General features: G+C 37.7%; 1 protein-coding gene across 2 annotated transcripts in view; it reads left to right on the plus strand.

Moving 5' to 3' along the window:
- The window catches only part of LUZP2 (leucine zipper protein 2), a 362411-nt gene that overhangs the window by 258121 nt on the left and 77388 nt on the right, over window positions 1-26902 (plus strand). For both annotated transcript variants that reach the window (XM_084771425.1, XM_084771424.1), the window contains 2 exons: window positions 6832-6894; window positions 11497-11559. In XM_084771425.1, the coding sequence (XP_084627551.1) occupies window positions 6832-6894; window positions 11497-11559 (126 nt within the window). The remainder of the gene's footprint in view (window positions 1-6831; window positions 6895-11496; window positions 11560-26902) is intronic.

Raw genomic sequence — 26902 nt, forward strand, 5'->3', positions numbered from 1 at the left:
GTAAAGAACATGTTAGTACCATTGAAAGTGAAAATGCACCATGTGCTGGCTCTGTGCTAGCCACTGAGCATGAATTACTTACTAAATACATCACCTCCAAAGTGACCCGTGATATTTCCATCATTTTATGAACTATAAAACAGAGAGGGAAAGGGAGAAAGTTTAAGATTTTTCTAAAGGTACAGGTTATAAAAAGTAGAATTCGAATCCAAGTTTCATGTCCGAACGACCAAGACACTGTTTAGCATTTGCATTCATACCATTAGGAATTGAGCTCAATGGGAGATGGAAGTGATTAATGTAATAAATGAATATCTAATTAATGTGCTCAGTATTTTGAAATGTGTTCATATATTTTCTTGCAGCAAGCTTTTAAAACTTGAACCTCTATAATATATTTACCCAGCCAAAGCAGTTCTGAGGTGGAGATTCCTCCAAAAGTGACCTTGTAATTGTCATTCCTTTTCACATGTAGATTCTGAGGGTTTCTGGGTGAATAATTTGTTAAGGGGTACCATAGCTGTTTGGTGCTAAAGCTAAATACCATCATTTTGATGGTCTCTTATAATCAGATGAGACAAACCAAGTTTAGTGCACAACCTTATTCCTAAAATGACTGCAACAAGGAAACTTTATGTACTTCTAAAGGTTGTGGTATACCTACAGACAGTTTAGAATTCAAGTTGGTGAGGTGCCTGCCCTGCTCTGGAGATGGTATAGCTATGTAAGGATAGTGTAATTATATAATATTGAATAAAATTGTTGCCATATTTATTTAATCTAAGTCAGTCTGCAAAACTATGACTTTTAAAGTAACAAATAATCTACACAAAGACAAAACCACACCATTATGCTCAAACAGAGGATTGATTATTCGTGCAATTTTAATTGTTATAGTTGTGTTTCAGTTAAGTATCTTTCCGCTACCTATTACACTTTTCTTTGAAACAGAATTTTTCATTCTGTTCTATGTGTCTCATATTCCAGGTAGTTTAATTTTGGGGTTATTTTTCTTCATTGTCAACCTGGAATACTTTTACAATTCCCCGAAGTCACTTTTTCTCTTTCATGAGGTAGAAATAAAATCTTTTAAAATACTCTGGATATATTTCCCATGGCTTACATGCAGCTGTGCTAGATGTGAGCCAATTTTCTCTAATTCATTTACCTATTTACTTTAAATTTGAAGGAACTTTATAATAAAATTTTAATAAAGATGAACTGGGCCCATTGTGTTCCTTTTGTCCAAACTTTATTGTGAGTAGAAAACCACAGAGGTTAAAAATTCATAATATAAATGACTTCACAAACACCAGTATATTAACATATTCATGAATGAATTCCTGAAATAAACATACATGGCTGAGATCAAAGCCTAGAATACCAAGGATTTCATAAGAACTTTTCAATAAGGTATGGCACTGTCATGCATGTTCATAAGTTGAAAGTTAATCACTAATGCATCAGTGTCAGGAGATGACGGGTCTCTCAAGATGCTAAGAATGTAAATAGATCATCAAAGCAGATATATCACTAGAGGGCTCCTCATCAAATACGAGTCTCCAAGAACTTTGGTATAGAGTTCTAAACTCTAAAACAATTTTTTAAATGCATGGCTATTGTTAGTAAGTTGCCTTATCTATGGAATTTTATTACAGCAGCCTGATCTGATGCAAACAGAGGATTTGTAAAATGTATCTACCATGCTCTGAGGAGCAAGGCGTCTGTGTTCACCCAGCCACCCAAACCCTGTGACTTCCACAATAAGTAACTTAAGCCTCTCATTTGCAACATGGCATATCTGAAAGAGCAAAGATATTTACTGTGACCATTGAAAAAGAAAAAAAAACCACATTTCTGTAGAAAGAAATATGAGCCTAAAGAAATCCATTAAAGTTGCCTCTGCGCAATCAGAGTTAGGCAGTTCTAAAATAGAAGATGCTTTCGACAACAAGACCCAGTATGTCTGGATTTATTTTGGATAAAGCACTGCAGGTGTTTTTTTCTTACTTTAGATTTAATTGCACTTAGGAGAACTTAATGTACATTTTCTGCATATTTTCAGCATCCTGGCCACAGTGGTATATTTCATTTTAATTGAAAAAAGCAATGTGATAAATACATTTACATACAGTTTTAATTGATGATATTAAGTTTGCTTAGCATCTTAATTTTCATCCTGAAAATTCACTGAGGCCTCATCGTTCCAGCTTGTAATTAAGTGTACAGATTCATTGCCTCTAACTAGTTGCCACCACCTCAGACTATAGGTGGTTCCTTCTATTCATTCCAAGCCTGTTTTATTAAGCCTTACAGTATTTCCATCTATTATGTACAAACACCTCCCTGTAGTTTCACTTGCTAACCGTTTAACTATTTTTGATATCTGGTTGACATCGTATTTTTTTCTGGAAATGTTCTGCAAAATGGAGACTCTGGATAGTAATCTGTCATTATTCTTGCTGTTGTTGTTGTTGTTGTTGCTGCTGCTGCTGCTGCTGCTGCTGTTGTGTTGTTACCTAATTCAGGACAAGAGATGCTGAATTTGTGGTATTATATCTATTTTGCATGCCAGAGAATCTGTTCCTTTAAGCTACTGTGTGAGCTATGCTGAAAGCTCACCATCAAAGATGAAACCCAGATTGAAAGGATTTACTCAATAAAATGATTTTTTTGCAAGGTTGGAGAGATGGCTCCGTGGTTTATATACAGTGGTTTATACATAGTGGTTTGGTACAGAGACCCACGTTCAGTTCAGAGCACTCAGAAGGAGACTAACAGCCCTCTCTAATGCCAGCTCTAGAGGAGGAAATCCCATTTTCCAGTCTATGTGGCACTGAATGCATGTGGTGCACTGACACATATAAACAGTACACCCATAGACATTAAAAACAATGATAAAAGAGTTACCTACACCATATTATATTCGGACTTGACTTTAAAAATATAGGCAGTGTGTATTATTAAACAGCATTCCTAAATTGTTCAGACATGAGTGCAAGTTGGATTGTCAAAAATGTAAGGGTTTTTTTTTTCTTTAAGCCTCACCACTTCTGAACACCACCCAGTGGAGAGTAAATATCTAAATAAGGAGTTCACAGGCTCTACCTTTTTCTTCAGGGTGACACGGTGTAGTAGGAACTTCGTTTTTCACTGAGAAGACCATCAGATCAAGGTCATAATCTTTACTAAATTCACTAATGTAGCTACCATTCTTGAGGACCTATCCTAAGCTGCAAGTTAAGGCTATGGTAGATAATAGCACAAGAATCATAGCTTTTGAACTTAAAATAGACACCAGGAACTGGCAATGAGTAGAGTGCTAATATCAACATTACGTGTTTCTGGGCACTAAATGTTTATTTGTGAACATTGAATAACAAATTTGTCAATTATGGTTTCTCTGTCTCAAGATACTGAAAAATGTTTTATTACCTAATTTATCGGATACTTACATTATTACTTCCTACCTCCTTTAAATTCCCGAGAAGCATACAGTGGTGACTGAAGAAAAGCTGTTTTGAAGGTCTGTACTTAGGATGCTCACCTGTGGACTGATAAAGTAGGACATTTCTGCCGCTTGTCTTCAGGTTTACCCTTAGCATGGTCTTCACTAGCAATTGTCCTGTCATTCTTCCACCCATTCACAAATATGGTTGATTCACATCCTCCGGAAATTAATGCTGGAGAATACTGTTTCTGGCACTGGAAGCCTCAAAATATTAGGCACAGATTCAGCTTAAAAGTAAATATGAAACTGAATATAAACAGCAGAAAAACAAAAAGCACAGCAAAAAGTAGCATTATGTGATTTCATAGGCACCGAACTTCAGAACCTTTATACCCACACACCTTGCATATGTGCACAGCTATTCACAGCTCAACCCATGTCGCATTACATGTGAACATTTTTCATATTTGGTTCTGAAAAATCCCAGTGAAATATGAAATTATATTAAAATAACAATATATTCCTGATACAGTATATAATAACATTATATAATCATATGAAATGTACATTTTATCCACTAGAATTCAAAATATAGATACTTTTATTTCTGCATGTTTAGTTAATATTACATTGACATATTCAAAAGCCTTATAGCTTGTGATATTTCCATGTAATCTTATGTGAAACATGAGTATATATGTGAGTATTCATACAATTATATAGATTATTGTCATTTTTTCTAAAATTTAAGGCAGAATTTTGTATCTTTCCTTTCAAATAGTTTTTCTCACATAAACTATATGAATGATGAGTTATGGCCTATGTAATGACCATTTGTTTCATTCGTTTGTCTTTTGTAAGTGTTGTTTTCATTCCCTCAGAAGGGGAATGAGATGAGAGCCTTACCCACGTTTTACAAATACATGGCTTGGGAATCTTTTGGGAAAGTGGGGGAAAGGAGAAAGGACCTAGAGGTGATAGGAGTTCCACAAGAAGATCAATAGAACCAACTTACCAGGGCCCAGAGGGGCTTGCTGAGACTGAAGCCTCACCCAGTACCATGCATGGACTGGTCCTAGGCCCCTACAAAGATGCAGCTGATGCTCAGATCAGGCTTCGTGTGGGTCACCTAGTAAGGGGAGCAGGGTCTTTCTCTGACATGGACTATGTTGACAGCTTTTTGATCGTTTCTCCCTGGTGGGACTGCCCTGCCAGGCCATAGGGGAGGAGAACACCCTCAGGTCTGACGCAACTTGATGATCTGGGGCGGATTGGAAAGTGTGGCTCCCCTTTTCTGAGGAATAGTGGAAGGGGAGGGAGAGAAGGAGGAAATGTGGAATTGGGAGATGAGGAGAGATGGAAATATGACTAGGACGTAAAATGAATAAATAAACTAATTTTAAACATTTTTTTAAAAAAATAAAGAAACTACAGATCTTCTTTATCCCAGCATGTTGGTGATATTTTTGGTAGGTAGTCTTGGGCAGTTGGAGGGAATATTGTCAGACTAGATGAGAGCATTTTATTTAAACTATATATGTATTATTTATATGCAGACTTACACGTATGGCTATTTTTAGGTAAATAGTTAATAGTATGATATCGTAAGACTCTTCAAACATCCTTACTGTTATTTTACCCTCCTTCAGCACTCCTCTCCCTCCTCCATCCCTAATTAAAACTGCTGTCCCATTGCTCAGACCCTATCACACATACCCTTGCCATCTTCTTCTTATTGCTTTTCTACTACCCTACTCTGGCAATGTTTCCTCTTCATTTTCCTGGCTTATGCAGTAACCTCTGGGTCTTAATAAATTGTATAATATTTTTAATTTAAAAAAGGGGTGCCTTGTAGGTAGTTTCTCCCCCTCCCTCCCTCTTTCCCTCTACCCTTCCTCCCTTCTTCCCTCCCTCCCTTCTCTGTCCTTCTCTCTTTCTCTTACTTCTCCCTCCTGTTTCCTCTGATTCGTTCTCTCTTTGCCTTTGGCACACACAGTTGGAATGAGGATTGCTCTTAATATGTGCAGGCAGAAAATGTCATAGATACTAGCAGAAATGAAAATGCGTGTAGACACGGGTGCACAGTGGCATCTTATACACTTGGCCCACTGACCTATTAGGCTGTCTTCATTAGGAACTGTAACAGCCTAACTTGACTGTAGCAGACAGTCTCATTAAGGAAGAATAAGGACTGATGTAAAAGCGGCAGATTCTCTGTGCTTTGAAAGCTACTATGTGTATAGTTTCTACTCTCTGAGAAATTCAAGGCAAATAATGAGATTCTTGTGGGGTTTTTTTTTTACTTTGATTTGAAGATGCCAAAATTCAATGAAGAAGTAAGAATTTTATAGTGGGACAGAAACTGGCTCTTTGATGAACTGTCTATTGGAGCCTCAAAGGAGGAGAAACAATATAATTAAAATTTAGGGATGGATATAAGAATAAATCATTTTCATGTAGGTTTCTCTGCACCTTTCAGTGGGAAGTGGGTGTGTATGAAGCCTATACCTCAGTGGTACAGTAGCCCGCTAGCATGCTCAGTCCACATCACAACCTGTGGCACACAATGCTGGTTGTCCTCGTATGACTGGGAAGAGCCAGAGAAACAAATGCTTACTTACCAGTTTCCACAAATGTTAGATTTATGAGCTTAACAGATCATTCATTTCTGAGGCCTGGAATCAAAACTGCCTTCTAACATGGGGAAACCTTAAATGTGAAATCTATCCATAAGAAACGAGATTCTAAACTAGTCTTCAGGGGGAATACAGATGTACTCTTGAGTATGTAACTTTATTGTAATAGGGAATAAGGTACTTGTCATGCGTGGAAGAGATGCTTGCAGAAGATAGCATGAAGTGCTAGCGGAAAGCTGAGTGTATTTTGTAAAACTACATGTAAAATTAAAGAAACATAGGTAAAGAAAAAGGTTGGATAACATTTTATATTTTAATTTTTTCTTTACATTTGTATGTGTGCCAACTCTGTGTGTGTGTGTGTGTGTGTGTGTGTGTGCGCGCGAGTGCGTATGTCATGGTATGCCTGTGGAGCTCAGAAGACCACTTGAGGGAGTCAGTTTTCTTCAATCAATGTGGGTCCGAGGGGTCACTCTCAACTCATCACCCTTGGTGACAAGTACCTCGACCTACTGAACCATCTCACTGGTCAAAATTTTATTGTTTTGAGTGACTATCCTAATACTAGTTTATGAGGTTTTTAGTTGAAAATTACTTTATAATGAATAATAAGCTCCTACAAATTCTTTATATAACATATAACTTTAATCTGTGAGCCAAACATAGAGTGATATGGCTGAATTAGTAAAAGAAGTTCTTAATACTTTATTACTTTTTGTGTAAAATTCTCTTTCTTTTCCTCAGAATAAAAGCTTGAAAAACAAATTGTTGTCAGGAAGCAAGCTGTGTGGAATTCACGCAGAAGAGGTGAGTAAATACGACCTTTTTGTAAGTTTAACTGCTTAAAATTAGTGTTAAATTAAATCTTGCATAATCTAAAGACCTAATAGCTTTTCATTTAACACAAATGAAAACACTGAATAAAAAATAATTTACAAACCATTTTTATATTTATCTAATTATTCCAACATTGCACAAATGAAAACAAGATAAAAGTGCATCCAATGCTAAGTTAAATAAAATTGCTTTCTAACTCCTATCTCAACTGTATGAATTGAGTCTCCCCAGTAGGAAAGTACTAGATCCCTCCTGCATTTTCCTTATGTTTGTGACATCTATATGCCACCTGGGGTTAATTTTAGCCTGCCAAACAAATACACACAATTCTTTTATTTTCTGTGCCTCAAGAATATCTCATGTATTACTCAAGGAGTAACAAATATTATTCCGAGTAGTACATATTTCATCACACTAGTTAGCTTTATCTAATTCTAACCTGATTCTAAGTTTAATACAGAACTGTAGCTTATAGGAACTATTAAGGATAGTAGTAGAATAATAAAATAAAATAAAATAAGTCTGAGTAAAAACTACATTATAAGATAATGACTATGTCGCCAGGATCCCCACAAAATTCAAAATCACGAGGCAAGTGGGCACCAGAAGCATCCCTGGTGTTTACAAATTTAAATAGCTTTTGCCTTCATGGTTTACCTTCTTCATTCAAGAACATTCCTATTTTCCCTTGGCTTGGTGAAAATTAAATCTCATTTGTTCATTGCTGTGTTCTTCATATTATTTCCTTAATGGCAGAAATGAGTAAGTTCATATATTTATTCATTTTGCCATATCTTGTTTAATATCTATAGGACAACATTAGAACTTAATATTCTGGGTAAAAGGGAAATATTTACCCTGTCACAACAGTATATTGGAATAATATATACAGAATTTTGTTATTTAATTCATCATTATTACCCAAAACAAAATGACAATCCTTTCTGCTGGAGAGGAGCTGAGAAGAGCTCATCACACGGGTCACTGAGCCTCAGCTCTATACCAATGCAGGAGCGAAATGCGCTGTGATCCGGCATAGAAGAACTAGAAATGATCATAATGAGTGAGAGCAGAAAGACTCAAATGGTATATACTCACTTATATCTGCACAAGAGCCCACGAAAGCCTTCACTTACCAGGAAAGTGGGACAGAGGGGAGGACATCCTACTGGGACTCTAGGTGAGAGAAGCATGGGAGAACGGGGAAATGGAAGGATCCAGAGGGTCCTAGAAACCTACAAGGAGAACATTATGATGGGTGGATCTGAGCCCAGGGGTCCTGCTCAAACTATGGCACCAACCAAGGACAATAAGTGCAGTAAACTTCGAACCCCTACCCAGATCTAGCCAATGAACAGGACATTCTCCACAGTTGAGTGGAGAGTGGGGTCTGACTTTCACATAAACTCTGGTGCCCCATATTTGACCATGTCCCCTGGAGGGGGAGACCTGGTGTCACTCAGAGGAAGGATAGCAGGCTACCAAAAAGAGACTTGATACCCTATGAGCATATACAGGGGGAGGAGGTCCCCCTCAGTCATAGTCATAGGGAAAGGGACTAAGGGGAAAGCGGGAGGGAGGGAGGAATGGGAGGATACAAGGGAGGGGATAACAACTGAGATGAAATATGAATAAATTAATAAAATATATTTTAAAAAAAAACATGCGCTGTGCCCTTCCTGGTGAGAGGCGAATATTAATGTATTCAATAGTGTACACAGGGCATTAGAAACAGAATGAGTAAAGACAGCTGCTTCTCTAAAATCCTCACCACACAGTGGGACACAGCTCAAGAAAGCTGTGTCTCAGCACCATGGGGGCGCAATTGCCAAGGTTTATTGCTGAGCTGCCAGGGGTCTTCTAAATCCCTGGGCTTCCTGATCCTGGTGAACAATCATTAGCTGCTCAAGTCTTAGGAGCCTCCCTCCTTCCTCCTCCCTCTAAGAGCTAATATTTCAATTCAGAGGAAATAGTTATACAACAACCATTGCAAACAGAAAAGCCTGTCAACACCATCTGCCATCCCCACTACTATTATTTCATAAAAAGAAAGTTATTTGAACATAAATGCGAAGGAAGGAATCTCAGATTAGACAGTTGTCTCCTAAATGAGACGAAGGAGCTAAGCCGTTCCACCATGGCTGCCTGCATCCTGCTCATCACGTTCTTCGAGATGCCGTTATCCTAATTTCCAGCTTTAATTAGCTCGTGCACACGCAGAAGCTTCATGATCTCATATTTGAAATTGCACTTAAAAGTATTTATGCAGTAAAAATAAAATTATGGAGAATCCAAATATTATACCATTTGTTAGAGGCTAATCTCTATTTGATAATTTTAACTTATCCAAATATTCCTGACAAGCTAAATCAGCATGCTATATGATTTCAATTAACTTACTTTCCACAATAAATAGATTCCTTCCAATTTATGTGTTTTTGTATAATCTTGGTGAAACCTAGAAAGGATTTTGCTTATCAAGGTACTGACAATTACATCTGGACTGTGCAATGCAGATGACTTGGGGGTGGGAACAATTCGTGGTATCTTCATGAAAACAAAGACCAAGAAAGCTACCATGATGTGGTCACTAAATTCAGGGGAGAAAATGGGGAGGGGGACGGAAATGTCAGTTTAATTCTAGTTTTATCTACTAAAACCACTACACATGGTGCTTTAAATATCGATTGTTACAATAAAAGTTTAAATCACACTATGCACCTTCTAAGTAAAAAAAAAAAAGATTGTAAATGGATACCACAAATGGTTAAAACTAGTCCTTTGTGGCTCCTAAAATATAAAGCACTGATTATGAGACAGAGTGAAGATGGTATTGGAAAGGTCATACAAATGCATACTGCATGCAGGAGTGATCTGCTGATTCCTGCCCATGCCTATCAACACTATTTGAGAGAAGGCCTGTTTCCCTGAGAGATTCTTTGGCTCAGCTGAAAGTCATGAGAACAAATGTATCCTGTACTAATGAGTGGTACAAGAAATAAGAGCCATGTAAACCAGAATCACCATAGAAAAAAAGTTAGAGGGAGACCAGGCTTTGACCCAGTTCCCATTGTTTTGGAATACTTTGGAAGTTTTGAAGGAGAGTACTTATCAGAAGTATTAATTCCACAGTAAAAGTGGGAGAGATTGAAGGGTCACATGTAAATGTTCTTTATTAAAAGCCATTGTCAACGCTGAGTTCTCACTAGGAAATTTTACTCTTCTGAGCACAGAACATTTCACACTCACTGCCTCTAACAAGAAGAAAAGATAACTTTTGATAGGCATGAGCTACCTTTAAAAACCCAAAACAAAAATGTCAAACAGTTGCCTCAGTTACAAACTTCTTTTTTTAATAACTGTTCTTCTAATTTAATAAAAATAGATTTAAGTCATTCCCCCTTCTCTCTCATCCCTGTTCCCTCTCACATTCATAGCCTATGCTTTTTTGATGATTACTGTTAGATGTGCATATAAAAATATATAAATACAATCTGTTGGGCCAATTGAGTTTTGTGTGCACATATGTTTCTAGGGGTGTCTACTTGGTACTGGATAACCAGTCTGAGGGCTCATCTCTGGGAAAGACTCAATTTCCTCACCATCATGGAATTTGATCCGGGTGGGGTTTTTTATGCTATCACACTTGCTGTGTATTCAAACATAAAACTGTCCTGGACAGCTTCACAAATTGTCATGTAATTTAATATCATACAACATACTAACCTTCACATTTGTTCTGATTTTAGAGTGTGTGTTGAAAAACTAAGCACCTATTAATCTTTCTTAGGTTTTGTACATGTACATTTGCCCATGACATGTATATATTGTCATGTGTATATATGCCCATGTGGATGTTTCTGCCCTCAGTGAACTGAAGTACTCACATTAGATATTGTTAACTGAGTCTTTCCTAAAAGGCTGAGGACACATCATCTTCTTCTCTGGCTTACAGATGAATTATCAGGATGTAGATAAATGTGTGTAGCAATATGTCACTGGGAGCAACTGAGTGTGTCTAACATTTTATATTTATAGTGACCTTGCTCAAAGTGTAGTCCTCTGCATCCTAATATACTGTTGAATCATAGAATTCAGCATTCTGTCCATTTGTATGCTTGTCTGCATTGGAAATACAGTGAATTAAAACCTGACCATCCATTTACACTCACCCATCACTGATCTTTAAAAGTAATTAAATAAAATATAGACAACTGCATTTATACATTATAGATGCATTTGCCACTTAAAACTAATTTGTTTATCATTTCTGAATTATAGATATTTTGTGTGTTTGAGTGTGAGGTAGAAGAATACAGAATATTTATTTAAATAAGACCTTTGTAAACATATATTTTTTTAACAGACTGTGAATTCTTAATTCCTGACCCACTTGTCTACATGTCTGATGCCAAAGCTACGTTTAGTCTTCTCTGATGATTATCCAAATTATGGGATTCTCTTTGACTAGACTGAAACACTTACTCCTGTGCTATGTGAAAAAAAAATCAAATCCTCAAGATTGAACATACAAGTGAACATAGACATTAATACATATCTCTGCTTTTACAGTCCAAAAAAATCCAAGCTCAACTGAAAGAGCTCCGTTATGGAAAGAAAGACTTGTTATTTAAGGTAAGCATATTGCCTGCTTCCCCTCCAAACTGCCATCCCAACACCCAACCTGCCAAAAATATTTCTTGTAAAAATTGTAATTGTCAGACTTCTAATGAATAATTGCTCTAGGTTGAGTTTGGGTTCCCTCTACTTTCTCACCTTTTAATTAAAGAAGAATGGTCCATTTGTTGTTGAAGGTAGATTTGATTCTAGTGAAATTAAAGCTCCTATAAGTCTGTGGTCATTCAGTAAGCTCCTATAATTCAGTATTTAAGCAAACCATCTTTAGTAGATTTCCATAAAATGAAGGGTACATTGAGAAAGTTTCTACACATACATTTTACTGTTGACCTTGCAGTCTTGACAACAGTTTACTGACACATTCAATCACAGGTCTATCTGATCAAAATGTGAACTTTAGAAATCTGCACCCACTAAGAATGTAAAGAGATGAATGGCTGTCCTCGGGGACTCTCCATTTGAATTCCTGGTCTTTGTCAGCACTATCTTCTGTCACAGGAGATATTGCAGATGTGACTATATATATATCTTTAGAGGGAGAGATTAAGTTTGTTATCACTGATTTTAATACTTGGGTCTTTTTTATCAATGAAGCAAGAAAATCAAAAGAGGAGTGTATGTGGTCATAGAAATTGCAGAATGAAAGATAAGAGTGCGTTTTCCCCAGCTTCCTTGACTTAACCCTTTGGCAATTCATTTTAGATTTATTCTCTTGAAAACTATAAAAGTTTTTGCATTGAGTAATTAACTTCATGAGAAGTCCTGTCAGCACCAAAACCAAAGTATCCTGCATTCTCATCCAAGCATAGAGAATAAAGACTTGTGTTCTTTTTCTATCTGCTTTATCTCCTGTGGTACTGGCATAGACTGCAGATAGATACAACTAGGCATAATCATGTCAGTAAAGTAAGGTTAAGTTCATGTAATATTTACTCCTTAACACTGTAATGATGACCTTAAGTGAAAAATTGGAGGTTTACTTTTACTGATATAAATATTTTACTAAATGTGGAAGTGAAATGATTTTTATTGAGAACAGGGAGACATGAGAGTGCTACACTGCTCTTACTCTTGGCTTTAGAATCACAGGAAATGCTCTGATTATGTCAACTGGAATTTGTATGTAACACATGACTCTGGCACATCTTGACAAATGCTCTTCCTGCCTTTGCTTTGGTGCCCTTTAATCTACAGTCCTCAGAGCCCTAAGAAAACATCTGGACCTGTCAGACATGAAGCCCCAGATAGCTGGAGAAAATTCTCACTGTTTATAAGTAATTTGAATAAAGAATAAACAACGCCTTGTAAATGGGATTGAATAAAGAACAAGATGTCATGGCTGACTAAGGGGATGCTCAGAAGGACTTGTCTATGTCATCACCCCTTAGCTTTTCTGGCATGCCTTTGTCCTGAGGCTTGGCCTCTCACCTCTGGAATGTTGTGTCTATGACCTGCAATTAGTGATTGTAAGTCAAAATGTATCCTTATGGTCAGCCCTTCCAAAGACCCACAAAGGAGGACAGTGTTCTATTTGTCAGTGTTACAGCTGCTTTGAGGAAGAAGTAGTTTCTACTGCTCTCTGTGATAAAGAGAAGATGGTTGAAAAGGTTCACATGACAATGTCTGAGACTCGACCATTGTTGTTCAGGTGAAAGTGCTCAGCGCTCTAAAGTGACACATAGTTAGCCTCAAATGCTCTGAGTGTACTGGGTCATCTAACCCTCGCACAACATCTATGCAAAAATGAAGAGATTCCATTTCACAGAGAAGAAATAAAGGCCTTTCAAGGTTAGAACCTTACACATAAGCACCAAAATTTATTTGCAAATGAATTACCAATTATTTATAAGTTGCTATTTATTTTCAAAACATCTAGGAGCCCAGATGTGCTTTTAATCCCAGCACTCAAAAGGCAGGCAGGTATATCTCTGTGGGTGCAAGGCTACACTACTCTACATAGTGAGTTCCCGAACATCCAGAGATACAGAGAACTTCTTTAAATCAAATAAGCCAAAAACAGTCTTGGGTTGTATGGGTAAGACATGTTTTCAATGTTTATGGTTTTTCCTTGACAACTAATTTAAAATACATTACATCAGAATTATTCTGTTGAGTAAGACACTTCTTTCATTAACTGGTGCTTCTGTGTAAAACATAAAAAGTAAATAGTTTCATTTACCTTTTTGTTTCCACTATTAATAGATAGATAGATAGATAGATAGATGATAGACAGATGATAGATTGATAGATTTATTGATGGATTGGTAGATGATAAATAGGTAGATAGATGATAGATAAAAATATTTTAAAAGATCACATGTATTTATTATTAGATGTGATGATACATAATTTTAATAAACATATTTGTATGCTAATATACAAATATTAAGATTCATTGAAAGTTCAAGATTTATTTTTTTAACAATTTGGGGAGAAGAAGCCAAGCATAGAAATGTAAAGTGTTATATATAAAGTCATAATTGTCCTGTAAGGCCCTGGGTGGATGATCATTCATTTCTTCAGAATCTTTTATTGTGCACATGTTCTGCTCCAGCTACAGAGCAGTCTGCTCCACTCGATGCCTTCCTGCCTAGGGAGGAGTGTGGAGACCATCAGTGCACTTCAGAGAAGATTTGCAAATAACTGAATTTATTCATAATTTTGTAGATTTTCACATAGTATTTTTTTTTCTTGTGGAGAGCTTTACAATGGGTCAGTTTGTTTTTATGTATTTTGAAAGTTTAGACATTTAGGAAGTATTTATATATGCGGACCCTTGTCCTCTTCCATTCTAAGTACAGAGACTTTTTCCAGTAGAAAGTGTGTGTGAGTAATGGTAGGACTCTTAGTACATATCACAACACGAGGTCTCTAAGTACATTATAAATTTTATTATGTTTGTGTTTGTTCCCATTTCAGACTATGTCCAGTCCGTCTTGCTGGTCACCCTGTTATCTTTTCCTATGGACTTCCCATCTAACCTCAAACTCTTATTCCAAAATTTGATACAGTTTTTAAAACTCATTCCTAGCTGGCATTCAGATGTCAAGCTTTATGCCATGGCTTTATAAATTTTAAATATTTGGTACAGACAGTCTGGGCCTTCCACAGAGGCACTCTACTCACATAGGTTTGAATCAATTCTGTCTCATCATTGCAGTGGAAACTGAGGGCCATTGTAGAGGCAATAATATAAAAGTTGGAGCTGTAAAATCTATAACACTTCTGGACATTACAGAAGACAAAAAAAGGCAAAATAAAAACAGTAATGCTGGTAGCAAACTGCCCTTTGGCTCTGAGCATTAGGTTAATCCTGGGATTGATGCTTACCTCTACATACTCTTGTTCTATCCAGAGTATTAATTTTACACCTTGTCCTCCTAAGAAGCCTTCGCCCTGAGAAAAGCCTTTAATTTACACCAAATTAAAGTGACTCCATATTTCTTCCTTGTTACAAATAGATCAGTCAAGTACCATGGAGTTCTTGGGGATCACTTCCTCTCAGGAACTGCCTGGAGATTGACCAGGTCTAATTCTGTGCACAGAGGCAGCAGGTCAAATGAAATGCCATGATGGTGGAGGATGTTCTAAACTGTTTATTCATTATCATTGTCACTTAGTACACTGAAAATTAAACACATGTTCTGAGTCATATGTGATTTCAGTTTCTATAATTATAAACACACAGCACATTTAAGGCACACAGCTGAGTACCCTGAAGTTACTCTCTAGGAAGAAGCCATTCTTCACGGATCTCATTTCTGGTAGCTAACCATCCTCAAACAGTCCTACTCTCCAGTTAAAATACATAAAAATACAGTAATATCCACATTCCAAACTTAAAATCTATTATCACCATAAAGTGAAACAAAGAGCCAAGAACATGCAGGGTTTTCACACATTCTTTCATTTCTAAAGCGCCTTGTTTGGCTACTCTTTATCCTAATGGCGACGAACGCAGCTTCCGATGACAGGACCAATGGCTGTCCCCTGAAGACTCTTTTGTTAGCATCATTAGATGTTTATCATCGGTCATGACAGGAGGAATTTCCAGATCTACATCCGAGCTGGAGGTGCATCCCTTTAAACCTGGTACTCTGGATGCAGAGACAAGCAGGTCTCTGTAATTCCAGGGTAGCTTTGTCCACATAGCTAATTAGAGGACCTCCAAGGCTATGTAGTGGGACCTTGTTTCGGAAAACAAAGAGACAAAGCCAAATCTACATCTGTGAATATCCTTGACTTAATTCATATATCATTAATGCTATTTAGTCACTTACAGAGGTGTTTGTTAACCTATGCATGATGAGGGAGAAGAAAGTTAACCTCTTAAGATGATTGCAGAAAGAGTTGAGCAGCAGACACTATCAGTAGCATTAATAAAAAAGAATGAGAGGCCACTGTAAATTTCATCCCTCATTCTGCAAGTGCAGAGTTCATAGGAAATTCACTCTGGAAGTCTTTATCAGTGGTAGCACATGCAGTGGAATCATTAGGCCTGGATTTATCTTAGTAAAAAAGTAGTCCAGGTAAGTGAGTCCCTGCATGACTTCACTTGTGCTGAGCATGATTTAAATCTAATTAGACAACTACAGGTTACTGCCAACATGTGCCTGCCATATATTAAACCACAATCGGCTTCTTTCTGTGCTGGTCATCATTTTGTTTGGTTCGTAGGTGTTGCACCTTCGTAGGACTAGTAATCACTTCCAAACCTTGGAGGCTTGCGTAGTATTTTCTGGTACCATGTTGACTAGATCACAGGACGGAGGCATTCAAGATTAATCCAGATTGAGCCATCTGAGTCCTCTGTCCTAATTCTGCATCATGTATAGTAACAGGGCCTTACCTTAAACCTATGAGAAGTAATCAAGGACTATATCAATAGTCTATATAGCTTTGTGTGTCACTTGGGTTTCTTGAGCCTAGTATGGGGGTTTGTGTTAGTATGTAGTTTCTGTGGGAGGCATTGTCAGAACAAGTGGCCAAACTGGCCAGACTTCATACACACACACACACACACACACACACACACACACACACACACACACACACACACCCCATATATTTAATTTTTAGGCAAATATGAAGTAATATGATTCCTTGAGGCATTATCAGACAACTTTAGTGTCAGTGGTCCCTCATCCCTCCTTTTACTTCTCATATTGATCTTCCACTCTCCTAGAAATAAGATCTTTGCTTTTGATACAAAAGGTCTCTGACTAATCAGGAAGTTCTTCAGCACAGCAAGGCTGGCTGGCCAGTGAGCGTTACAGAGCCACCCTAGCCTATTCAGTGCTGGCTTTCCTGACCCATTGCTACCCAGACCTTTTCTGTGTGGTCTAGGAATCTGCACTCAGGTCCTCATGCTTACACGGCAGGCATTTTATTAGCACAGCCTTCATCCCAGCCCTAAGAAATTGTCGTTTCTTAACACAATTGCAACTGAAAATTGTCTTGAAGCACTCCTAAAATTCTTTTTGTCTCCTTTTCCACTAACTTTAATTTAATTGTTTGTAAGAATAATTGACCTTTAGACCCAATATCTGATATGTCAGAAATTTCTGTTATAATAATTTACTATAATTCTGTTTTGGATAGTTTTTTTATAAAGATTAGACTAGTAAATTATTTCATAGAGTCTACTAAGATATTATTATTATTATTATTATTGAAAATAATCCTGTGAATTGTTGTCTTACAAAGCCAAAACTTTGTTAGCTCTGTATTACAGCACCTCCCATTTCCTCCTGTGTTAAAATTGCTTAAATAAAATGCATATGGAGAATAGTGATTACACATTATTAAATCAATGGAATCACTGGTTTGAGCCCTTGTAATTGTATGCTGCTTGAATTTCAATGTCTTAGACTGTAAGGCATCAATAGCAATTAAGCAGTCTCATGGATTGTGGATTTAATTCTGGCTGTTTTAATAACAAAACCCTGCTTTAAATAAACTAATCCAAGAAATGTTATTGAATGTTCACAAATCTCCCACATTAAAAAAAGAAGATGCAGGTGTGGCTGTCACTTAGTATTCTGTATTTCTGAAAAGCCCAAACTCACAACTTATTTTTAAAGTCTATGATACTGACATTAAATTAAAGGTACCACCAGTCTACCTTGTCTATTCTGATGGTATTTGATTTTTTTTCATTTTCCCATTTTTAGAATTCCATAAACATTAACAGAGTCAAAAGAACCAGTATTTGAAGTCGAGTTACCTGCATTTCATTTTAACAGTTCCCTTAATTTACTGGTATTGTTTTCTGAAGAGGATGCGGTCACAGGTTACATGTGCTTTTCTGTGATTCAGTCATTGTGAGAAGTCAGATCCCTACACACTTCGAGATACATGAGGCTGGTGCCATCGTAACACACTCTACAGTTTACACTAAGTATTTTTTAGGTACGGTGTAGGAAACTGGTTTAACGTGTATCATTCCATGAACACCTTCAGAAGCGTAGTCAGGTATATTGTTACTGCGGAGTATCACCAGTTCTTCCTACTGACACATCCTCAGCTTTATCCTGCTGCTAGTGCAGAATCTCCCACAAAATCATCACAAACACGCAGCTGTGTATTATGCTGACATCGAGGGGGCTATGATGTCACTAGGTAGTAGATAGCTTCCAGGCTGATTCAATCATAGAACCACATTATCTTGTACAGCATTTCCCTGGAATGAAATGCCTTTTTCTTATTGCTGTTGGGCTGGTGGTTGCACGGCTGCAGTTCCATTTATTATTACATTTTTTTATTTCACTAATACAATTGTTACATTTTAATGAGCATAGAGAGAAACAAAGATACGAAACACACTGTGAGGCCTTTCAGTTGATTATCAATTTTCACCAAGCATAGCTAAATGTTTTGGAAGCCCTTTGTCTATTACTTGTGGTGCAAATGATTAGAGAATAGGAATTTGTGACTGTGGATTTTGTAAGTGCCCCAGAATTAGCTTCACACGGTGGTCAGATTAGACCTTGGAGGCATCATATTGCTGCTGTATAGATGCTTTAAAATAATTATAGAGAATAAATAGATTTAATAATAATAATAAAGTAGGAGCCAATGGAGAAGAAAGAGTGCCATCTATACAGTGAAAGGCATCCAGCTCAGAAGTAGTATGAGCATGCATTGTTAGTGAAGAGTGGTAGGAAGTGCTGAAAATCATTGTGGTCATGAAGAGTCAGGGCAGAGGTTAGGGAGATATTCTGAAATGTAATCAAGAGGGTCACTGACAAAGACATATTTTAAAAGTGTATACAGAGAAAGGGGAATTGCTATTTTGTATACAATTCTATTCTTTTTGATGTTTTTCAGATGCAGTAATGAGCCTTTTTCTCCTGTTGGTCTTTCCTTTGACATGGTCCCTGGGCTTTTTATTTTTTATTTGTTTATTTATTTTTAAGTCATGAGGACTATGCTAGCCACACCTTGGGTCCACACAGGTGCTTCTCACTCAGAAGCATCTTTATTGGTTCTAGCTTATTTTTTTTCTCTAGTAGTTACCAAGTTGTGTTGTGGGGAACCAGCCCTAAAACTTCCAGATGTTGCCAGGGATGCTCAAAGCAGGGATGAACAGGAGCCGTGCAAAATAAGAGTCAGACATTTGATGCAAGCTGACAGATAATGTTCTCGGTAGCTGCTAGCAGGCAGGCATACAATCAAATATACCACAGAAAACAAACCTCGGCTCTTTGGTTAGTTAAGTAAAACCAAAAAGGTTTTAAGGAAATAAAATCAGTTATTTCACACGATAATTGCATAAAACTCTACAGAATTTCAACCTCGTCTAAATTTCAGGAAAGAGAAGCAAGTCCTGTGTCTGTGCCCCACAAACCCCAAAAGCAAGAGCATCATTTAATTCCTTATTAAATTCAATGTTTGAACTCTTCAGTCAGTTTTGGATTGGGCCGAAGGGCACAGCCTTTGTGGTTTCCTTTCAACTAGACATTAGTACTCTTAGGCTATTTTTGTATGGAGGTACTAGACACAACTTGCAGTTAATTTTTTAAGCTCAGCCTGATACCTAGTTAGGCATCTTTTGTGAAATCCTTGAGTATAGCAAAACGTAGCTGCATCCCTAAGTGCTTCAGCTCTAATATGCTCTTTAAGAATCCCACTCTTTTCTTCTTAAGTATGACAATTCCAAGGTCTGCTATCTGTGGCAGCTCATCTTTCCATAAAAGTCAGATCATTAACCCAAGCTGCTTTGCTCACCATCCCACTCTTGGTTTATCCCTTCCTCAGAATCCACCCAAGGCTTTTCTTTAAAGTTCCAAGTCATAGGTGTTTTTTCTTTTTACTTAATCGAATGTTCAGCCCTGGAAATTTATTTCCTCAATGCCTCATGCTTTTAATATGCCATTTGTAAATCATAAACCATTGAAAACCTTAGTAAGGAACAATTTTGGCCTTTTCCCCAAATTAGTGTTGCTTCTTTATCTGAAATATTCTTATCCTTAAGCATAAGTTGCTGGCCAGGTATTATTACTTGAGTATGGCAGAACATGTAGCTTTCTGTACTCAGTGATTTTTGGAGAGCCAAGAGATGCAGGAGGGGAGCACATCAAGGTAAGGAGAGAGGAGAGCGGAGTGAAAGCTGCCATTATGAAAGTAGTAGATGGCGTGGCAACACGTGATGAGCTCAGGGAGTCAGGAGGTATGGGATCTTTGTCAGACGATTCAACTCCTGTCCATGCAGGGTCATCTGGAGGACACATCAAGCTCAGATCCGTATCAAGCAAGTTGCAAGGTCTCCATTCCTGGGTCCCTGGGCCTGCCACTACTGGCATTGTGCCTATCATGTTTTTAAATTTTATTTATTATAATTTTATTTATGCCACGTATTTTTATTGCATGTGCATGGCATCATGTGTGTGCATAAGTATAAAGGCCCAAGGTAGTCATCAAGTGTCCTCTTTATTGCTCTGTACTTACTGATTGAGGCAGGGCCTCTTGCTGAATCTGAAGCTTGTGAATTCTTTCTTGGTTTATCCACCAGTTTGACTTGAAATCCTCTGTCCTGGTTCTCTGAGGCTGGGAATAAAGCTGACTGCCATGCTCATCCATATTGTATGTGGGCCTAGGGGTTCGAATATCTGGTCTACATACTTGCACAAAAAACAATATATCCATTATTTATTTTCCTCAGCTTCTATTTCTGTCATTTATAATTGGTATAAAATAACCAAACATATTTCTAAAAAGCATGGTGGAATATCTGCACTTACATAAAGCAAGATGACGAACTGCAGAAATTTCCTCTCAGTCATCTTGTAAGAACAGTTATTAAAAAATAAAATATATTAAATACTAGGAGAAATATAGAGAAAGGGGGACTCTTATATGCACACATGGTGGGCTATAAATTAGTATAGTCAGTAAGGCAAAAATTGCGGGCTTTCTTAAAAAAATCTGAAAAATTGGAAACAAACCTGCCTGAAGGAAAGGGAACTATGAAAGTGGAGAACAGGGAGTAAGGAAGTGTAGCATAGTGCAGGGGAATGTGCTTAAACTACAGTCTACGCAAGCGGGAAACGTGGCATAGTGCAGGGGAATGTGCTTAAACTACAGTCTACGCAAGCATGAAATGTAGCATAGTGCAGGGGAATGTGCTTAAAGTACAGTCTACGCAAGCGTGAAACGTGGCATAGTGCAGGGGAATGTGCTTAAAGCGTGAAATGTGGCGTAGTGCAGGGGAATGTGCTCAAACTACAGTCTACGCAAACGTGAAACGTAGCATAGTGCAGGGGAATATGCTTAAACTACAGTCTACGCAAGTGTGAAAATGGCCTTATGAGACTCTGCGTGATAAAAGAAAATAAACAGAAACAAAATAAAAACAAATAAATAAAAACTTCAAACAAGAATTTCATATTCCCAGCAATCTCCCTTCTGCATCTACCCAAGGAGAGGGAGTCACTGTGTTGAAGAACTAAGATTCTAGTGCCCCCAGCACACTAGGATTTTGGTATTTCACAATAACTCATATATTGAAAATATCCAGGAGAGAGGGATCTTAGGTATGCACAATGTAGAGGCAAGATCAATGACTGAGCAGGGGAATATGCTAACTTAAAAGTCTTTTATGTTGGGATGTGCATGAGACAAAGGAAGAGAGAAAGGGCAACTGATAGTATAAAAGGATTGTATGCATAAAATGGAATAAAATACCTCATAATCTAACATTTTCCTATTATCCTAATAAGAAATTTAATGAGGATGAAAATTTTATTGCTACCCAATGGAGTATAAAACTTTTCTCATTTAAACTAGATTTTTCATTCTTAAAGAAAGAGAAAATAACCAAAGTAATAGGGTGTATTAGTCAAGGTTCTCTAGAGAAACAGAGCTATTAGAATGAAACACACACACACACACACACACACACACACACACACACACACACACACTTATTAGAGTTTCTTACAGGCTGTGGTCCAGCTAGTACAAAAATGACTTTCTATCAATAAAAACTCTTAAAATCCAGTAGTTGTTCAGTCCACAAGGCTGAATGCCACAGCTGTCTTCAGCATACATTGAAATCCTGGAGAAGTAGCCTCAAATACTAGTGAAGGGATGAACTTGCTGGCAAGAGTGAGTACAAGAAAGCAAAGAGAGAGAGCAAGCTTCCTTCTTCCGTGTACTTTACATAGGCTGCAACCAGAAAGTGTGGCCCAGATTTTCATCTTTTTTTAAAAATAAAAATTAAAGATATTAATCTTTAATTAGTTTGGTCTTCCCACCTCAAAAGATGCAAATTAAAGGTGGGTCTTCTCACTGCAAATGACTCAGATAAGAAAACTCTTTCACAAGTCTACCCATCTGCTTGGATTTTAGTTAGTTCTAGGTGTAGTCAAGTTGACGGCCAAGAATAACATCATGGAGGGGGTATCTAGAAAATTCTTACATGCCTTTGGTTGTTTCCAAGCTTGTGTTTTCCTTGTAGCAGAGCCACTGCCTTCATTATTGACCTGTAAAGTAACCAAGAGAGCTCAGTGTTTAGACGCTGATACTCTTGATCAGCCTCATGGTGTAATACCATGTTTGTTAGGCATGGATTTCAAGACAAGAAAACTTTCTTGTTCTCATCTACAAAATGATACTAATGGTAGCTTCTCCATCAAACAGTTATTTTGAGAATATGATGAATGAACACAAATAAATTATCAACTCATTCTCTTTCTAGAGCATAATTCAGAGTAAGCATTAGCTTTTATTGCTTACAAAGACTAAAACTTTCATTTTATTTTTTCATAATATCAGCAATCCATCATTCTTGGGCTTAGGTTGAATGTATGATTTTTCTCCTGTTGAGGAAGGTTTGTAATCTCACTTTAAGTTTTCCAAAATTGTCACCATACTAGTGAAATGCTAAGTGACCCTAGCAGTTGTTCAATAAGTGCATGGTGCCTTCCTCACTTCTTTTAGGTCACATATTCTCCCTTTTCCTTGCCATATTGAACATGGGAGGATAATACTGACAGTTACTCCTGCATTTTGGTAAGAGACGAAAACATCTGATCTATAGGATACAGTGCAGGGCATATGAACCCTCTCACTGCATCAGGGAAATAGACAAAGCTAATTACCTTACAGCACCTACGTGTGGAGATGCTGTGACACATTGCTGCTGGCTGTCAATGTAATGTACTTAGAACTCTAACAAATTTGTGTCTGTCTGTGTGTCTGTGTGTCTGTGTGTGTCTTTGTGTATGTATGTGTATCTGTGTGTGTATATGTGTGTCTGTGTGTGTGTGTTGTGTGTGTTTGGTGTATGTCTCTGGGTGTATGTGTCTCTGTATCTGTGTGTCTCTGTGTATCCTTGTGTCTGTGTGTGTTTGTGTGTTCATGAGTGTCTGTGTGTTCATGAGTGTCTGTGCAAATGTATGTGTCTCTGTGTGTGAGTGTGTATTGTGTGTGTGTTTGTGTATGTGTGCATTATGAAAGTAGCAAGCTTCCCTCAATATCTGGAGTTAGACTTGAGTATTTTAAAATGAGAATGATCTTCAAAAACTGAGTTGTATGGAAGAGTGGAGAGATGGAAAGTCCACGAGGGGTCAAGAGCTGCACAGGGAGACCCTCAAGGCCAGCGGATCTGAACTGAGGCGGGCCTGTGCAAAGTGATGCACCAACCAAGAGAAATGCATGCAGAGAACTTAGCCCCCTGTCAGATGTAGCCAATGGACAGCTCTTTCTCCACACAGTCGGCATGTGGAGGGAGGGGAGCAGGGACTGTCTCTGACATGAACTCTGATGCCTGAGATTTAATCCCTGGCCCTTGGCACTGTGGCCCTGTGAGCACAAAGAGAAAGGGGATGCAGGCTATCCTGAGGAGACGTGATAGACTGTGTGTAGACAATAGTGGAGGAGGGGCCCCACCCCTGTCAGAGGTCGAGGGGAGGAGAATAGGTTTGATGAAGGAGGAAGGGTGGGAATGGGAAGATAAGAGGGAGGGGATGACAATCAGGGTGTAATGTGAATAATTACAATAAATTAATTATTTAATTAAAAACATTATAGTATTATCTTGCATAATTTTAAATACATTACATAATTTTTGTTTAGATGTTTTGAAGTTTAGTATCAGCTTAAAGAGAAATATATGAATCACAAACTCCAAATGCAAATTATGAAACTAGTGTGAATTCATCAAATGGATCAATATGAAATAGATCTACTCAGCCGTTGTTTCTCCAGAACAGTCAATGTTTAGGCATTTGTTGATCTAGGTCATTTCTGAGGAAAGTATTTGAAGAAAGCACTTTAGCAGAGTTGGAGAATAGTGGAGGCCTGGGTCCTTTCCTAATCTCAGAGGGCCCTTATCTCTTCTCTATGTTCTAATAACTATGTAGGCTGTGTCCCCAACATATGCACACACGCATGCACGCACACACACACACACATGTGCACACACACATATTCAGATATATGTATATTCATATATATTAAAATAAGATTTAATGGGTAAATTTTACATATAATATTTTTTTAATACTGATACCTTCTCTTGTCAGTTGTTCTAAATTTTACCTTTCTTTTATGTTGATAGCAATGGACATATATTATAACTGCATTTTGGTAAGATTGATGATGGTGAGCACTTTTTATATTCTCAGTTTGGTTTGCATATCATTTTGTGGAAATACGATGAAATGCTTTCCTTTCAACATACCTAATTATCACATTAACTTGTTCCTACACATATTCCATGTACAAGTTCACTGCCAGACACACATTGTCCAAATGTTTTCCCACTTATTCATCTTGTCTTTTCTTTGTCTTAAATGTGAGTTTCAAATTTAAACATGTTTTATTTTTTACAAAGTCAAGTTTTTAATGTTTCTTGATGTCATTGCTCCTTTTGTTAATAGGTGAACCTTTGCTTAGCCAAGCACAGGGAGGCTCACCTTGTATCTTCTTACAGATGTTTGAGAGGTTTGGGAGAGTAATCCACAGAGATTGAAACATTGTATCGACTATGAGTTAATTGTTCAGATTAATTTTTTATTAATATCTAGTTGTTTCAGTGGGAGGAAGAACTGACTGACTACCTCTCCCACCTGGCTACCTCTCTCACCTCCCAATCTCTATACCTCCTGGATTCTTGAATCAGATTTTTACATCAGTTTTGAATAGAGTTCTGTGGTGAGCCTTTCTCTGTGAAGTGGGGTGTGTGTGTGTATGTGTGTCTGTGTGTGTCTGTGTACTTTAAATGTAAAAAAGAAAAAGAATTCAGAAATCTGATATTGATTCAGATTTCTGATTTTCAAAATTCAGTATTTCTGAGTTTGCCCCTGACTGAGATATTTTGATCAAATTATATAAATTCTTCCTTCTACCTTCAAAATTAGGGAAGTTTGCACTTTTATGCAATGCCCAGAAGAGAGTTAAAGGCATAGTAACTATTCACATCTTTTCCTCTCTTTTATATCGCATGCCTTCTCTTTTCCAGCAGTACCTGTTCTCCTTGGGGAACACATTGCTTTCTGTAGCCTCTGTCTCTCAGCTCAGTGTCCCACTTTGTATCCCACCAAGGCCACATGGACCCTAGCCCCTTCTGTCTTCTGGATGACTTAATAAAGTCAGCCTAATTCTCGTCTACTCAAATTGTCTTAGGCACAGCATTGTGAGATGATACGGAGTTGAGAGTGGGACAGGCAGAAACCCTGCTGTCACCTGGGGATGCCTAGGAGGTTGTTTACGACAGGTTTGCACTTCTCTTATTAGAGTTAGAAGTCACTATCCAGGTACAGAAATTAGGGACGGTGCTTTTGGAATTGATGAAGTAGCATTGCCTATGGTTCCAGGGCATCAGAGGACATGGGAATGTCCACCTTGACAAAAAAAAAAAAAAAAAAAAAAAGGCCTGAGTGACATTTGCCAAAGGCTGAGACCTGGAACTGAAACTGAAAGCTTGCCTTGGTCAAGTTCTGCATTTTGCTTGTGGTTTTGATTGGTTTTTTGGGGGGAGGGGTTGTTTGTTTGTTTTGTTCGTATTTTATTTTGTGGTTTGTGGGGTTTTTGTTTGTTTGTTTGGTTGGTTGGTTGGTTGGTTAGGTTTTTTGATGTTTTGTTATGTTATTTTTTTTCTTTTGGTTTGGGTTTTGTTGTTGTTTTGTTCTGTTTTGTATTGTATTGCTTTGGAATCAAAGTAGCAGCTTTAACATTACAATTTACTAAAGTTTTCCTGAACTTATGGGAAGGTTAATATGGCTAGAATTAGCCCAAGTGCACATTATTTCTAACTGCCTTTATACACAGTTGATTTTAGCACACTGTAGTAGAAAAAAAAGTGAGTGAATGCCAATTCTCTTTAAATCTGTGCAGAGAAATGCTCAGCTTTTTTGCAAGCTGGAAGCCACATTTCAGCATTAATTGCCAGATGCCACTGGCAAGAGCGACATATCCCTGAATAGGCTCCTATTTGCCAGCTCTGGAGATTAGAAGTACAATTGGCTGTCAAAATGCATCCTTCCTGCATCTTCCCCGCTCCTCCCTACTGTTTCCATAATGTGGAAGCTGGAAGGAATGAAGCAGATGAGCTTACTTTTTCTGGAACTCAGAAGTCTACAGTACTATCCTTGAGATGCTGCCAGTGCAGTGCACATCATTTATAAGCACAGAGAAGTTAGAACTCTCTACACTCTCCTCTTCAGTTAGCTCACACCCACTTCCAACCCTCCGAGTACTTACAGGGATCCCAAGTGTGTGCTGCACTATGAGTGGAACAACCTTTTATATAAATTTCATATTTGCCCACTTTTATTTATTTATTTTTTTACTGCCCATTCTTCCATCGCCCGAGCAGTTCTTCCACAAATGGTGC

The sequence above is a fragment of the Acomys minous genome (genome assembly GCF_964271855.1).
Source record: "Acomys minous genome assembly, chromosome: 2".
Taxonomy (NCBI): Eukaryota; Metazoa; Chordata; class Mammalia; order Rodentia; family Muridae; genus Acomys; species Acomys minous.